The 13,518-nt window shown below is 40.3% G+C and overlaps 1 protein-coding gene across 1 annotated transcript; it reads left to right on the forward strand.

Moving 5' to 3' along the window:
• Nucleotides 1–707: 707 nt before the first annotated feature.
• tspan7 (tetraspanin 7) lies at nucleotides 708–12,931 on the forward strand. Its single transcript, XM_008433824.3, has 8 exons — nucleotides 708–884; nucleotides 8,732–8,920; nucleotides 9,155–9,229; nucleotides 9,314–9,409; nucleotides 10,192–10,347; nucleotides 10,540–10,623; nucleotides 10,721–10,807; nucleotides 10,901–12,931. The coding sequence occupies exons 1-7, from the start codon at nucleotides 819–821 to the stop codon at nucleotides 10,787–10,789; spliced, it is 735 nt and encodes a 244-aa protein (XP_008432046.1). The 5' UTR covers nucleotides 708–818; the 3' UTR covers nucleotides 10,790–10,807; nucleotides 10,901–12,931.
• Nucleotides 12,932–13,518: the final 587 nt, after the last annotated feature.

Here is a 13,518-nt window from a genome sequence, read left to right on the forward strand (position 1 = left end):
TTCCATTTTCATTCATAAAAACATGGATCAAAGTATGCATCAATTTCTCTCCACTTAGCTTCACAGAAATGCACTACTTCGTTGGTCACTTAAAATACCAATAAACTAATGGGATTTTGTTATTGTAAGGGGACAAAATATGTAAAAGTTCAAGGGTGGTGGACTCTCGATTTGGCTGTTTCATGTCTTGTAGTTTAAAGGGAAATAAAATGATTTGAAATTAACATTCATTTGACAAAACAAGTTCGCAGTTAAAACACAATGCATAATTACATGTTATAAAAGCATTGTCTTTATGACTGCTACCTGTATCTCTTTAATTGCACCTATAAGGTGACTTCACCTTTTTTTTTTTACTGTTTCAGGTTAAACACAGATTTAAGTGACGGTGTGTAAACTGATTGGTTTGAATACGATTATTGTATTTATGGAAAATGTGACGAAACAAAATATATAAAAATATTTGAATATATTTCGCGCTGGTTTTGTTTTTTATGTAACCTACAAAACCCCCTAGTGCGCATGTGGGGGTGTTTTCAATGAAGTAGAGGATCTATATGTTCCTCCGCCGCTCAACAAACTCCATGCTTCCACAATAGGGACCACATTTGTCTCCACGGCGACGAAAGGGGGGAGGGGGAGGGAAGAGCTGTTTGTTGCTGCATAGCAACTAACAGCGCAACCTGCGGGCGGACAGTGACGCCGTGCGGCCGCATCCGCGAAGGACGCAGCGCAGCGCGACCAGCCGCGGAGACGTTTCTGTTTTTTTCCGCTCCTGTTATTATCGCCACAGCGGCTCGATCCGACACAGCACCACAATGGAGACCAAACCGGTCATCACCTGCCTTAAAACGCTCCTTATCGTCTACTCCTTCGTGTTTTGGGTATGTAGCCTCTCTCTTTCTTTCTCTCTCTCTCTATATATATTTTTTTACTCCCTCACCTTTCCTAACAGAGAACAAATCTTGCCGCCCCGCCTCCGCCGCTGCTGCTGTGCGTGTTTTTTGTTGTGCGTGATGAAAGGCCGCTCGGTGCCAGCATCAGCGATGGATCCGTGCTGTTGACTAAACCACCAAACCCCCCAAAAAAGAAAAAGAAAAAGAAAAAAAAAATCACGGACTGAGACTAATAACGCCGCGACTCTGTTTTTAGCGTTTGGAATCGCCTGCAGTAACTCCTTATGTAACCGGGGGTCTAAGGTTGCTCATTTATTGGCAGCTGGGCGTCAGCGCGTTTTATCTCACACTGTAGCATCATGGTCGATGTGAGCGAGGTGGAGGGAGGGAAAAAAAGATTAAAGAGCAGCATTGAAGGCGCTGCATAGGAGACTGGCCTGTTTTCTGTAGGATACTGTGCATTTTAGTGTTGCTCCAATACATTCTTAAAGGGCCGCTTTATTTACCCAGCCTCAGTGCTGGAATGTAACACCAATATAACCCACTTTCACTTTGAGTGGGATTATCCCCACAGGAAATCTCTGCTTACACTACCATCATTGAATATATATTGATTGCAAAGCTAAAAGCTACCATTTTATCCTAACATCTACCAAAATATGACGCTGCGTATACCTCAAATGCATTTTAATGCTTGGGTTGCTTTAGGAAAAATATAGGTTGAGATTTATAAACAAATACAGCATCATAATAAACATTAATATGCTATAATTATATACAATCAACAATGGCAGTAGTCCTTTGTAGTCTATAGTCCTTTGTGAACAAATAAGTTGCGGATGACGTGGAATTAAAAGTGAAACCTGCGTGAATATTGTGCTGTTAATATCCTAGCATCACCTCAGTGTCGGTGTGTGAACGAGAAAGAGACGAGCCCAAAAAAACAGAAACTCAATCTGGGTACACAACTTTCCCAGTCTTCACAGATTTTGCAAACACTTGGAGTTTGAACTAACAAACAGGTTTTTGCCGGTTTTTTTTTTTTCTTGTTTCACAACTGAAAAAAAAGCGAATTAGACACTTAACTGCACCTGCATCCCAGACTTCAGGGTTTATCAAACCAACTAAAGCAAAGGTATAACTTAACACACCAGCTGACTGTGTTGAGTTTCCACTTACAAGAAGATGTTGATTCTTTGAAAATTAAATCCTAGCTGAATCACTGGTGAAATAACCAGTTTTACTTTAGAATTTGATGAAACTTCTTAATTTAAGACGATGCTGAGCTTTCTTTTTATAATTAGAAAAATGCATCTCTATTTATCATCTCTCTGCCATGTGTGTTTTGTTTTTTGCTTATCTCTTTTATCACTATGCGTTTTGCTAGGTTTGATAAAGTAATTTAAAAAGTTGGGTTATAGTTTGGGCTGTAGCCCCTGTAGTTTTGAGTTTATGGTCGTATAGTTACAAATAAGGTGAAAAAAAGAAGAAGAAGGAAAAAAAAAAAGGTTTGAAACAAAACCACCTGCAGCTGTTCTGTCCCATCCAGGCTGGTTGTGTATTTTCCCGACTGGGAATTATGGGTAACGATGGACAAAAAAAAATCTGATCATTTGTCTCCAGTCTACCACAAATCTGTCATCTGGTGGAGCTTAAATTAGAGTTGCTGCTCCGTCACATCAAAAGGAGTCAGCTGTTGTTTTGGTGTCTGATGAGGATGGCTGCTGTCTTTTGAGGTTTTGCCCCACTGGAAGGAAACCTCGGGGCAAACTCAAGACAATATATCCTTCAGCTTATGCAAAAATATGATATGTATTTCATTGCTGTCATTTAGGTGGTTTTACAAGGACAAATGTTATCATATCAGAACCATTGAAATCTGTGAATAATTTGCACCTCTTTAAAACAGGAAGTGAGCACCGCATGAGGATGATGACGCTTTATCAAAATATAGCGATGGGCTATCGCTTTACATAAGGCACAGACAGTTTATTTTTATTTATTTATTTATTTATTTATTTTTTCAAAAATGAACATCTAGAGGTTAAACTCTTGGTATTTATTGTTACTGTTACTGTAATAATTGAGTTAGGTTGCATGGTTTACGTATCAAACCCGTCCAGTTTACATCAGCTTAAAATAAAACCCAGAGAATTTACCACAAAAAAAAAGAAAAAAGAATGAAACCAAGACCAAACAAAAACAAAAAATTACATTAGGATTTCTAAGGCTGTATTGTTACAAGTAGCATGGTGACAAGTCTGAGATAAAAGAGAAGAAAGTGGGCTTTCTTTAGAGTGTGTACTACAGATTTATCTGCACTGTCTGGCTATCTTGCTGTTCTACAGCAGAGGAAGCAAAACATAAGACACACCCTGCAGTATAATGCAAACCAGTACAGCACTATGGGGCGTCTTTTATTTTTCCAGCATATTGAGTCGGTACATCTGGAGTATTTTTTTATAAAGGTTTTATACTACAAATCATTAACAGGGTTTTGTTATTATGCAAAGCTGCATTCATCATTCAAGACAAGTCAGATGTAACATATTTAGTTGTTTTTTTTTATAAATTCAGCCAGATTGTAGTTAATCACTAGGGAAGTTGTCTTGAAACCCAAGACGTTAACATACCAGTTGTTGATGAAAGGCAACAGTGTTATCATTTACTCCACTGTGAACCCCCCCTTCCAATTGTGACAGTAGATAAAAAAATATGCTAACTTTATTGCAGTCTTATAATCGATACAGTTGTATTGACACTTGCGGCAGCAAGTAAACAGCCAGACCACTGAGGTACTGCAGTGGCTGTTGATGTGCATTATAATGTAATGGTTTTCACTTCATATCCATCCTCTGTTAACACAAGGCCACCATAGAAGTCTGAAAATCACTTTCAGTCAGTGAATCTCGTTCAGTTTGACTAAAGTTTGACGTGACTTCAGCTGATTTGTTTTTTCTCTGTGTCTGAGCCAAGTGAAAAGAGAATAACTTGCCTGCCGCTGCAGTCTGTAGTTGACACTGTTATATTGATTACAAATTGTACTGATTATAACTAGAACTGAGAATCACTGAAGTTACATTTCTTGCAAAACAATTGAAGTGTTCATTCTGAATAAATTTTACTCCTGGGAAATACAGATGAAGCTCCTCGAATGGTTTATCATTTTCATTGGAAATGTCAAGAATTCATTCTTCAGACTGATGTTAATATAACATTTGAATACAAAATTAAAATAGTATAATCCTCTTTTAATCTATTTATTTAACCTTTGGGATCAATAAAGTACATCTAAATTTGAATTGAATTGCAACCAGGCAACAAACTGCAAGGTAAACAAGAGGAGTTATCGGGGTAATCGCAAAGTTTCGTTGGTTTTGGTGCAACTCTTCTGACACAGGCTCCTCTGACTCATTTCCAGGAATAAGGTCATTTAATTAATCTGGAAGTGATTTACCCATCAATAATTGTTTTAAGAGCTCATTATTATGCTTCCCACGCTCTCTGTAAACCCCGACTAACATGATTGAATACCTTTTCCTGGATCTCATTAAAGCTAAATGTTATAGGAAAGCTGATTTCAGCCGTCAGGTTTAAGTCCTGCAGAGCTGAGAGACGGAGCTGAGCAGAGCCTCAGTCACAGACGAGGACTTTTTATATTTAGTCGGTGGTCCACGAGCGCACTCTACCATAAGAGCGTCGGGTTTCAGGCAGCCAGGGTGGAGGAGAATCTCACAGCTTGGCACAACCCCCCTCACCCCCCCATTTTGAGGGCTGAAAAGCTGGTTCCGAAACAAGAGAGGTGTCCAAGTCTTGGGCCTGTAGGTTTCACTGTCTCGTAGCTTTGTCGTGAGCTTGTGGGGAAGTGGCACCATTCTTTAAATACACGCCAGGGGACAGGAGACGCAGTAACGCGGAGCAGGTGTTGCAGTCGGCTCCTCGTCCTTCGTGAGCATATTTTGTTATCGCACCTTCTGTTTCTTTATTAGGCCGAGTGGGAGGCGAATTGAAAGGGAAGCGAAGGGAGGAGAGGAGGGGAAGGGGGAAGGGAGGGGAGGGTGACCTGTTTTAAACTCAGCGCTGTAACCACGGTGGTCGGCGTTGAATTTCAAACAAAACATGCGAGACGGGGGCCGAGAGGCGACGAGGGGCTGTGGGGGCTCAAAAGAGGGAGGACGAAAGAAGGAGCGTCTCAGGGTGTTTGGAATTCAGCCTCAGACGTGCAGCTTCAATAATCCTCCCCAGACTTCAGCCCCTCGGCGGCATGGAGAGCTGCACTCCAGCAACGACACCAAATTGTTTGTTTGTGCGAAGCAGCAGCTGTTTGGAGGACAGGATCATGTACAACATGATTAGAGAGATTATGATAATCAAAGGTAATACTCACTGACATAGCTCCCTGTGCTGGCCAGCTCAATCACTGTTAATAGAAATACTAATAGTAATATTACTGGCAAATAAAATCATCAGCCTTAAGCCCTTTAGTTTTTATCAGGGCATCGACTAAATGGAGAGGAAGGCTTTACTTAAAAGGGCTTTAGATGTTTTGTTTGTCTTTTATTAGATGTTGGTTGACTTCAGCCCATAATAATAAGCTCCTGTCTTTTAATTGTTGGATTGGAATAAAAATGTTTACATTCATTGGCACAGAAAACATAACATGAAAGCATGCTATTTTATGAAGGATTTTAAAAAAAATTTTCACAGTCAACAAAATATTAAAGCTAAATAAACTAAAAGGAGAAAAAAAGCATTTCTAGACCCACCTTTCACTGCACTTACAGCTGTGAGTCATTTGGACTACTGCTCTTTACGCTTTCCACATCTAACAACTGAAGTTTTTGAAAAATAACTCCAACTCATTCACGATGGTAAAGTCTACAAATGTAGACTTTACAGCTCGTTGATTTTAATATCGTGTGTCAATGGTCTTCACCCGTTAATATTTATGTAAGCAAAACTTCAAAGACTGAAGGAGCTGGTTTGAAACCTGGAATTTTATCAACAATTTTTTTTTTTTAAAAGATCAGAAGCAGAAAAATTATTTAATGGTGGGAAGTGTTGTAAGACGCACTTTGCATGAAGATGCCTTCATCTTGAAAGCGTGGCACATGAATTATTTTATTTTTGTTGGGTTCCAACTTATATTTTGTTTTTGTTGTGTTTTTTTTTTTGCAATTTTAATGCAAAAATTGGATTTGATTGGCTGTTTTGGATTATGTTGAAATGAGGTTTCGTCATCTTTTGTAGAAAGTTGCCATAGCAACACAAACGTGTTGACGGAAGAGGTACATTCTTACGAGTGGTGGAAGCTAACACATGGAAACTGTATCAATATAGAATTTTTTTGTTTGTTTGTATGTGTCTTAAATGACTAAAGTAAAATGTCTGGCAGGCTGTTTGGAATCCACCAATCAGAGGATTTATTTAAGTTTTTTGTAAACTCAGTGATACATTTTTCTACCAGAAGTGAGGAAAGTGTTGCCCACAACTTCTAAGAACCTCACTTGAAAACATTTTAACTAACATTTTAAAACAGTACTTTTATTTGGCCAACTTTTATATGCAATTAGTCTTTGATAAACCGTTCCGTTGTAACTCTGGTTGCATATTTTGAGGTTGTTGACCTGCTGGAAGGTGAACCTTCACTCCAGTCTCCAGTCGTATTCTCTGGGTTACTCTGCCCATCTTTCCGTCAACTTTGACCAGTTTCCCTTTCTCAACTGAAGAAAGTCATCCCACATTTCCTAGAGGGGAAAGTGCTGTACTGTTGTGTACATTTAAATGTTTAAAATATAGGCAAAAACGTTAAAACTGGGTAGGTTTGGTCCCCCTACATCTAGGGTAGCAAACATGGCCCACATGGTTAGTGACGAACTTTGCGCATGACTTTATCACAAATAGTTGTCCTGTCAACACATTCTTCCATCCTCTCATTTGCTAGTTGTTGTTTTTTTTATTCCTAGTTTAGGAATTATGCACCAAAATATAAGAAACAACAGATATACAAAGTAAATACACAGGCGCTCTCTCTCTAAAATTATTCATACCACTTGTACGGATGAGAATATGTTCATTTTTGTCGCAGTAGTATCATCCTACCCTGAAAATCTGATGAAGATCCAACCTTCGGTTTGTGAACAGAAATAAAAAACCTCGACTGTGTGTGACGGCATCCTGTGTGGGCTTCCTCACCTCTGCATCTTACTGCCCACAAGTTGTCAATAACGCTCATTTTCACCAGTTTTGCTTACTTTAAAAAATATTCCTTTATGTGAATAATATCAACACACACACGCACACACACACACACGCACGCACACGCACACACACACACACACACACACACACACACACACACACACACACACACACACACACACGCAGTGTTAAGACTGAAAGGTGAAACAACTGATAGTGGTACAGCAATACTAACAAATGACTGAATATCTTCAAGCTTTTGAACTGAAAACAAGTAAAGTCGATCATGTAATGCAAGGCTTTTTAAAATACCAAAGCGGCATTGGGTTAATCATCACCCAGACTGGTCATTTCTATACATAATTATGACTCTTTCTTCTATACCTGGTCTCAAATTTATGCAAATTTATGAGTGCCCACATTGTATCGCAACACGTTACTAAGGCCCTTCATTAAAGATGCAGGCAGTAGAGACAGTTGGTAGCCTCTTTTGCAATGTGTCAATAAATGCTCAAACACTCATCTGTTGACATATGCTTGCAGATCCAGCTGCAGATTCTCAGTTGGATTTAGGCCTGAACTTTGAGTAGGCCATTCAAATACGGAAATATGCTTTAAATCAAACGGTCTCGCTTAGATGTATGTTAGATGATGTTTATCCAGGAATGCTTTGCAACCTCCAACATGTTTCCCTCCTGAATTTATTTGTTTTATTGTGATTACCGTTTCTTTTTGGTGTAAACCAAAAAGAAACATAAAGTGTATTTTTTTATGTTATTTTTTTTATTAGCTTTTTTGAATGTAAACCAGAAAGATTTAGCCTCATCTGACAAAAGTAGCCTCTTCCATATTTGCTCTTCCCAATAGAATCTAAAATGGCTAATTTTGAAGAAACCCTGCCGAAGTTACAGACAAAAATAAACGCGAGAAGCTCCGACGCGTTAAATAAAAATAATTCTATCCCCTTTTGTCTCAGAACAGCACAGTTTAGAGGAAGGGGCCGTTAAAAGTAGGGAGGGGAATGTCGCGCGCACATCAGTTTTAAAGGAGCAGAGAACATTAGCGCCGAGCGTTCCCTTTGTAATCAGAAGGTCTGGCAGCTGGATGCTGAGCAGCCTCGTCTCTAGCAGACAATGGTTAGCAGGATGAGGCATCCCTCGCCGGAGTCGGATCATCCGCAGCCGCTCACCGCCCCGCTCTGTTTCCAGCGCCAGCGAGACAAACCCAGCTGAGACACACGCTGCTTCATCTGCCTCGAACAACGCGCTCTTTTATCCGCCGCATTCATTTGAAATGCTAAAAGAGGCGCAACAGGAGGAAGCGTCTCGCCTCGGATCAAAGAGCTCCTTTGATTTGATGTTCTCGTGCGTGAATGTAGGCATATTCACGGAGCAGGTGATTGGCACCTCGTGCTCCTGATGATTTTCTTTTTTTTTTTCTTCCTGTCTGCTATCTTCCGGCTCCTCCTCCTACTATAATTGCTCTCATTTTTGTTCCACCTTGATCCCCATTTCTTACTCTCTCCCCCTCTGCATGCCTCAGAAACACAACCGTTGAAATAAGTGTAAAGAATAAGGCCTCTCCTTCCCTGCTCTCACTCGGCTCCTTGTGCCATGTCTGTTTCATTCGTTTAGATAACGGGAGCCATCCTGCTGGCAGTGGGAGTCTGGGGGAAGTTGATGCTGGGCCCGTACATCTCCCTGATCGCTGACAACTCGACCAACGCCCCGTACGTCCTCATCGGCACCGGGACCGTCATCATCGTTTTCGGCCTGTTTGGATGCTTCGCCACCTGCAGAGGAAGCCCATGGATGCTGAAGCTGGTAAGATCCTGCAGGTGTTGCTCTGCAGTAAGAGTGAGAAGTGCTGATGAATGAACCTCAGGTCACACGACCTGTATCCTGAGTGAGGATATGAGTTGTTCAGTAGGTCCTTCTGGGTACCCTGTTCGCTTAACTGTGGTTATGTGAGAGTAAGCATCGAAAGACAAATGATATTCACCTCAAGGTTTTCATGTTATCAATGCAAATCTCCCGCTTTCATTCCTCTTCGTGTAGTACGCCATGTTTCTCTCACTGGTCTTCCTTGCGGAGCTCGTGGCGGGGATCTCTGGATTTGTGTTTCGTCACGAGGTCAGAGTCACTTCGCTGCAGCTTTTGCAGTTCTGCAAGTCTGTGTCGACGTGCCGGACTAAGTGTGTGTCCGTGTTTTTGCAGATCAAGGGAACCTTTCGCAGGACTTACACCGATGCAGTCCTGAACTACAATGCCAAGGACGAGGCGAGCCGTGCTGTTGACTACTTGCAGAAGAGTGTGAGTGTTAATATAAAGCTGAGTCACAGACTCGGAAAATTATACTGTTTGCACTTTAAAAGGTTGGTTACCTTTGATGAAGTGCTTTACAGCCTGCCTCTTAATCACACAGGTATATGAGATATAGTAGACCAGCCTGCAGTACACTCAAAAACGTTTACAAAATCTTAATAAAGGAGCTGAAATGGAGACTTTGCAATTTCGAGTCAAATTACGTGGAATTACGCTATAAGGACAACTTGAACTCAAGGTCTTGGACTCAAGTCGTGCTTCAGCCACATGAATCAGATCTTAGACTTACCCTTAGAAGATTCTTGGTCCTTGGAATTTGGTCCTCTCTAAGTCACCATAGTGTATACAAATTATTCTCGTTGTCATGGTAATGGTGCACACAGTAAGTATGGCTCTCTGTATTGCTTGACAGCATGTTCAAGTTAAAGTAGTACACATCACCTTCCAATTATTTAGTTAATTCTACCATGTAGCAAGCAGATTGCAGTTTTGGCAGAGACGTACATGTTGTCCTGTTAAAGGGGATGTTTTATTTATTAGCCGGAGACTTACTAAAGGTTTTTAACAACCTGTTTGTGTTTGTTGTGAAATCATATTTACGATAGAGGAAGACCGGAGGAAGGTGCATTTCCATGAACAACAGCACCATAGTCCCAGAAAACTGTTAAAAGTTGTCAGTACTAGTGTTTTTTTATTGTTGAATTTTTGCCCGTATATGACTAAGAGGAATAAGGTTTTTTTTTTTTTTGGTTTGTTTTTTGGGTTTGCAGCTGCGTTGCTGTGGAGTTTATAACTACACCAACTGGTTTGGCAGCGTGTTTTACCCCTCCAACGGTATCCCTGCCAGCTGCTGCTTTAACTCCTCTGATTGCAACCCAGACGATCTCCGCAATGCAACCGTAGCGCCAAGCAAGGTCTACCACCAGGTAGGTTCTGATTGTTCACCTTTTTTTTTTTGATGCTTTTCCAAAAATAAAATGAATCTCTTAAAACCTCCTGGCTTCTCCATACACTAACAGCTGCCTCAGATACTCTCCCATATACCCGTCTTGCCTTTACTTTGCGCATATAACTTGTCCCTGTTTCCTGTGCAGACTAACATGCCCCCTTTGTTTCAGGGCTGCTTTGAGTTGGTCACTTCGTTCATGGAAACCAACATGGCCATCATTGCTGGGGTGACGTTCGGGATCGCCTTCTCGCAGGTTGAGAAAAATGCAAAACAAATAATTGGTTCATTACGATTTGCAACAGTTCATCAAAGCTCACTTTGTGTGTGTGTTTTTTTTTGTTTGTTTTCAGCTGATTGGCATGTTGCTGGCCTGCTGTCTGTCCAGGATCATCACAGCCAATCAATATGAGATGGTCTAGTTGATGTGACCGTGGCAGGTGAGACACAGTTATTAAACTCAAAGCGCATCTCCAAAAAAAAAAAAGAAAAACAAACTACTCCAACACTAAAATGTTATTTATCTTATCAAGGAGATGGAGAGAAGAAGAGACAAAGCGTCTTGTCGCAGGACTGGAACAAATTCCCAAAACTCCCATCACGCACCTGCATCGGAAGCTGCCTCCGTCCGTCTCTCTGCCTGTGATCTCAGTGTAATATCTTTATGTAACTTATTGTAAAGCACCATTCCTCGACTCGCTGCAGTTGCATCAAAGCTTTCTGTACCACGCACCACATCGACGCTTGACATAAAAGTTGCTCATTGGCGTTTTTTTTTTTTGTTGTTGTTTTTTGTTCTCTGATCGGTGCGGCAGGGGAAGCAGAGCGGACAGCGTCAGAAGGGCATTACTTTTAAAAAAAACCTGAAAGTAACCCTTCCATTGGTAGGTTTAGTTTTCCATTTGTTGTTGCTCATCACTGTGTATTCCCGTAGGGGTCGTAGTCTTTAGTTACTTGATTATGTGCACTAAGGAGGAGAGGTTATGTTGCTAAAGGAGGCGAAAGGGGAAACTGCTGTAGAGTATTTTTAACCACGATAATGAGAAATATTTTTTTGCCCATAGTATATGAAATTTAGAAAGCCAAATAAGTTAACAAAGTACTTTTTAATTCTCACTGTGAAACAAGAAAATGCATTTTTAGGCAAAAGATGGGTAAAAAGGAACTAATATTGAAGCTATTTAGCCAGTTTTACATGTGGAAATGAATTAATCAGAGTTTGAAGAGCCCATCAAACCTAATGTCGACACCAGACATAATCTGGGGAATCTTTATTTAGTGGTATCATGAAAGTTACAATATTAAAACTTGTCCCACTGTTCCTATGATTTAAAGAAACAGAAGGGAAAAACTTCTTTCTGGCTATTTTCATCATCCTGGCTTGATCCAAACTCACCTTGTTAAATATGACAACTTGCACCTGGCATTAAAATCAGGCATGCTAAATTCTTGCAGTTTTGGATAAAGTTGTGACCAGGTCTCTTCAGACTCTGAATGCATTTTGTGACTTAGCCATACTTTTGTTTTCGTTACCATTGTCGCCTTGCGCAGGCACCTAGTTAGGACACTGTCAGATAAAAAGAACAACATCTGAGAATCACTGTTTGGATCTGAACGTACGTAGTTTGTGTTAGGACTCTGTCGTGTGGTCGGTAGGACGTGGGAAGAGATTTAGATCGTAGGATGCTGCTTGTTGATCTGAGAGTATAGTTTTGCAATTTTTAGTAAAGTTTTCTGCTAAGCTTTTGTAGTGTTTACATTTTAGCCGTTGTCGACAATTTTCCTCTTCGAGCGATCGGGATGTTAGATCCTTTTCTTCTGGTGAAATATTCAGCAGTCTGTCTGCAAGCGGAGAACATCGACGACTTACGGTTGTTCTGTGTAATTCATCGACCTGCTGCTGCCATCATCATCATCATCATCGTCCTCATCTGTAGATATGTATGGGAAATGTAATTTATATGACGTGTTGTTTCACAATCTAATATGCTAATCAGTATAACTGTCGTGTCACGGTTTTTCAATCCACATCGAGCTCTCTGAGTCAGTATTTGTTTGATAGTTTGTAAGAAACTTGCACTGAGAAAAACAAAAAACAAAAAAAAAAAAATTGTGGCTGATGTTTAGTTGAGAAATAATGCACACTTTAGCTCTAAACTTATTATGGTTTGTTAGTATTTCGTTTACAGCTTCACCCAGATGTTTTCGATCTCTCTTTTTATGTCTGTCTGTCTGTGTGTGTGTGTGTGTGTGTGTGCGTGTGTGAGTGTGTGTGCGAGCATTTAGTAGACATTGTGGCTCCAGCTGTGATTTTTTTTTTTCTTTTGTTTCTTTGGTCAGTATTTAATTGTGGCGTTTCCTTATAAAAATCTGTAAATTTGATTTGTGGATGTATGTTTTCCTGCGCTCTCTTCTCTGAACTTTTGTTCTGTAAATACTAAACTGTAATACCATCCAGCTTACACTAGGGGTCACTAGAGGCCCAAGAAGAACCGCACCGTGCTGTCTACTACTGACTAAGTCACCATCAGTGGTCTTATTATCAATAAATATACAGAATAACAGTTTTGCTTGGTGTAAATTAATTTCTGCCTGTGCTTTATTCCTGTGATTTTTTTTTTTTTTTTGGGGGGGGGAGGTTACTTATTGTTCCTTACTTAAAATATCATTTGGGATGTACTGGGGTGGCAACATGAGGTTGCAAAGGTATTTTGCTGCAGACGTCATAAGACGTCCATAACGTCTGTGGAAGAAATGAACCAAAATTCCATCAAACTATAATGTGAAGCTTGAGGAAGGACATGTGAATGTTTTACTAAATTTGGATTTAAAATTGTTTATTTAAGCTAAGATATTTACAGTTTATGATTTTACAACATAGTTTCTCCACTTACCAAGAACCCCTGGGCATTTCCGGTTAGCTGACCTTGCCTCAGCCTGCAGATTTTTTCAGGATAGTCATGTGTGTGTAGGTTTTCATGTTTCCCCCTTAATTGCGCAGACCCAATATCTTGTCAATGACACTTTAACGTTTTGGATGATGGATTGGACAACTAAAACATCCTAGAGCTTCTACGTCCAACAGTCAGAAGGTGAGAGGCAACACGGACTCTTATGAGGGCAATTAAGAGAAACAAATTGACCTGTAGAT

Source organism: Poecilia reticulata, chromosome 2, assembly GCF_904066995.2.
Source record: "Poecilia reticulata chromosome 2, P_reticulata-male-v2, whole genome shotgun sequence".
NCBI classification, from domain to species: Eukaryota; Metazoa; Chordata; class Actinopteri; order Cyprinodontiformes; family Poeciliidae; genus Poecilia; species Poecilia reticulata.

Coding starts and splice junctions, on each gene's coding strand:
- tspan7 (XM_008433824.3), top strand. CDS start 819: ATGGAGACCAAACCGGTCATCACCTGCCTTAAAACGCTCCTTATCGTC. Junction 8,921..9,154: donor GCCCATGGATGCTGAAGCTG/GTAAGATCCTGC, acceptor CTCTTCGTGTAG/TACGCCATGTTTCTCTCACT. Junction 10,624..10,720: donor TCGGGATCGCCTTCTCGCAG/GTTGAGAAAAAT, acceptor GTTTGTTTTCAG/CTGATTGGCATGTTGCTGGC.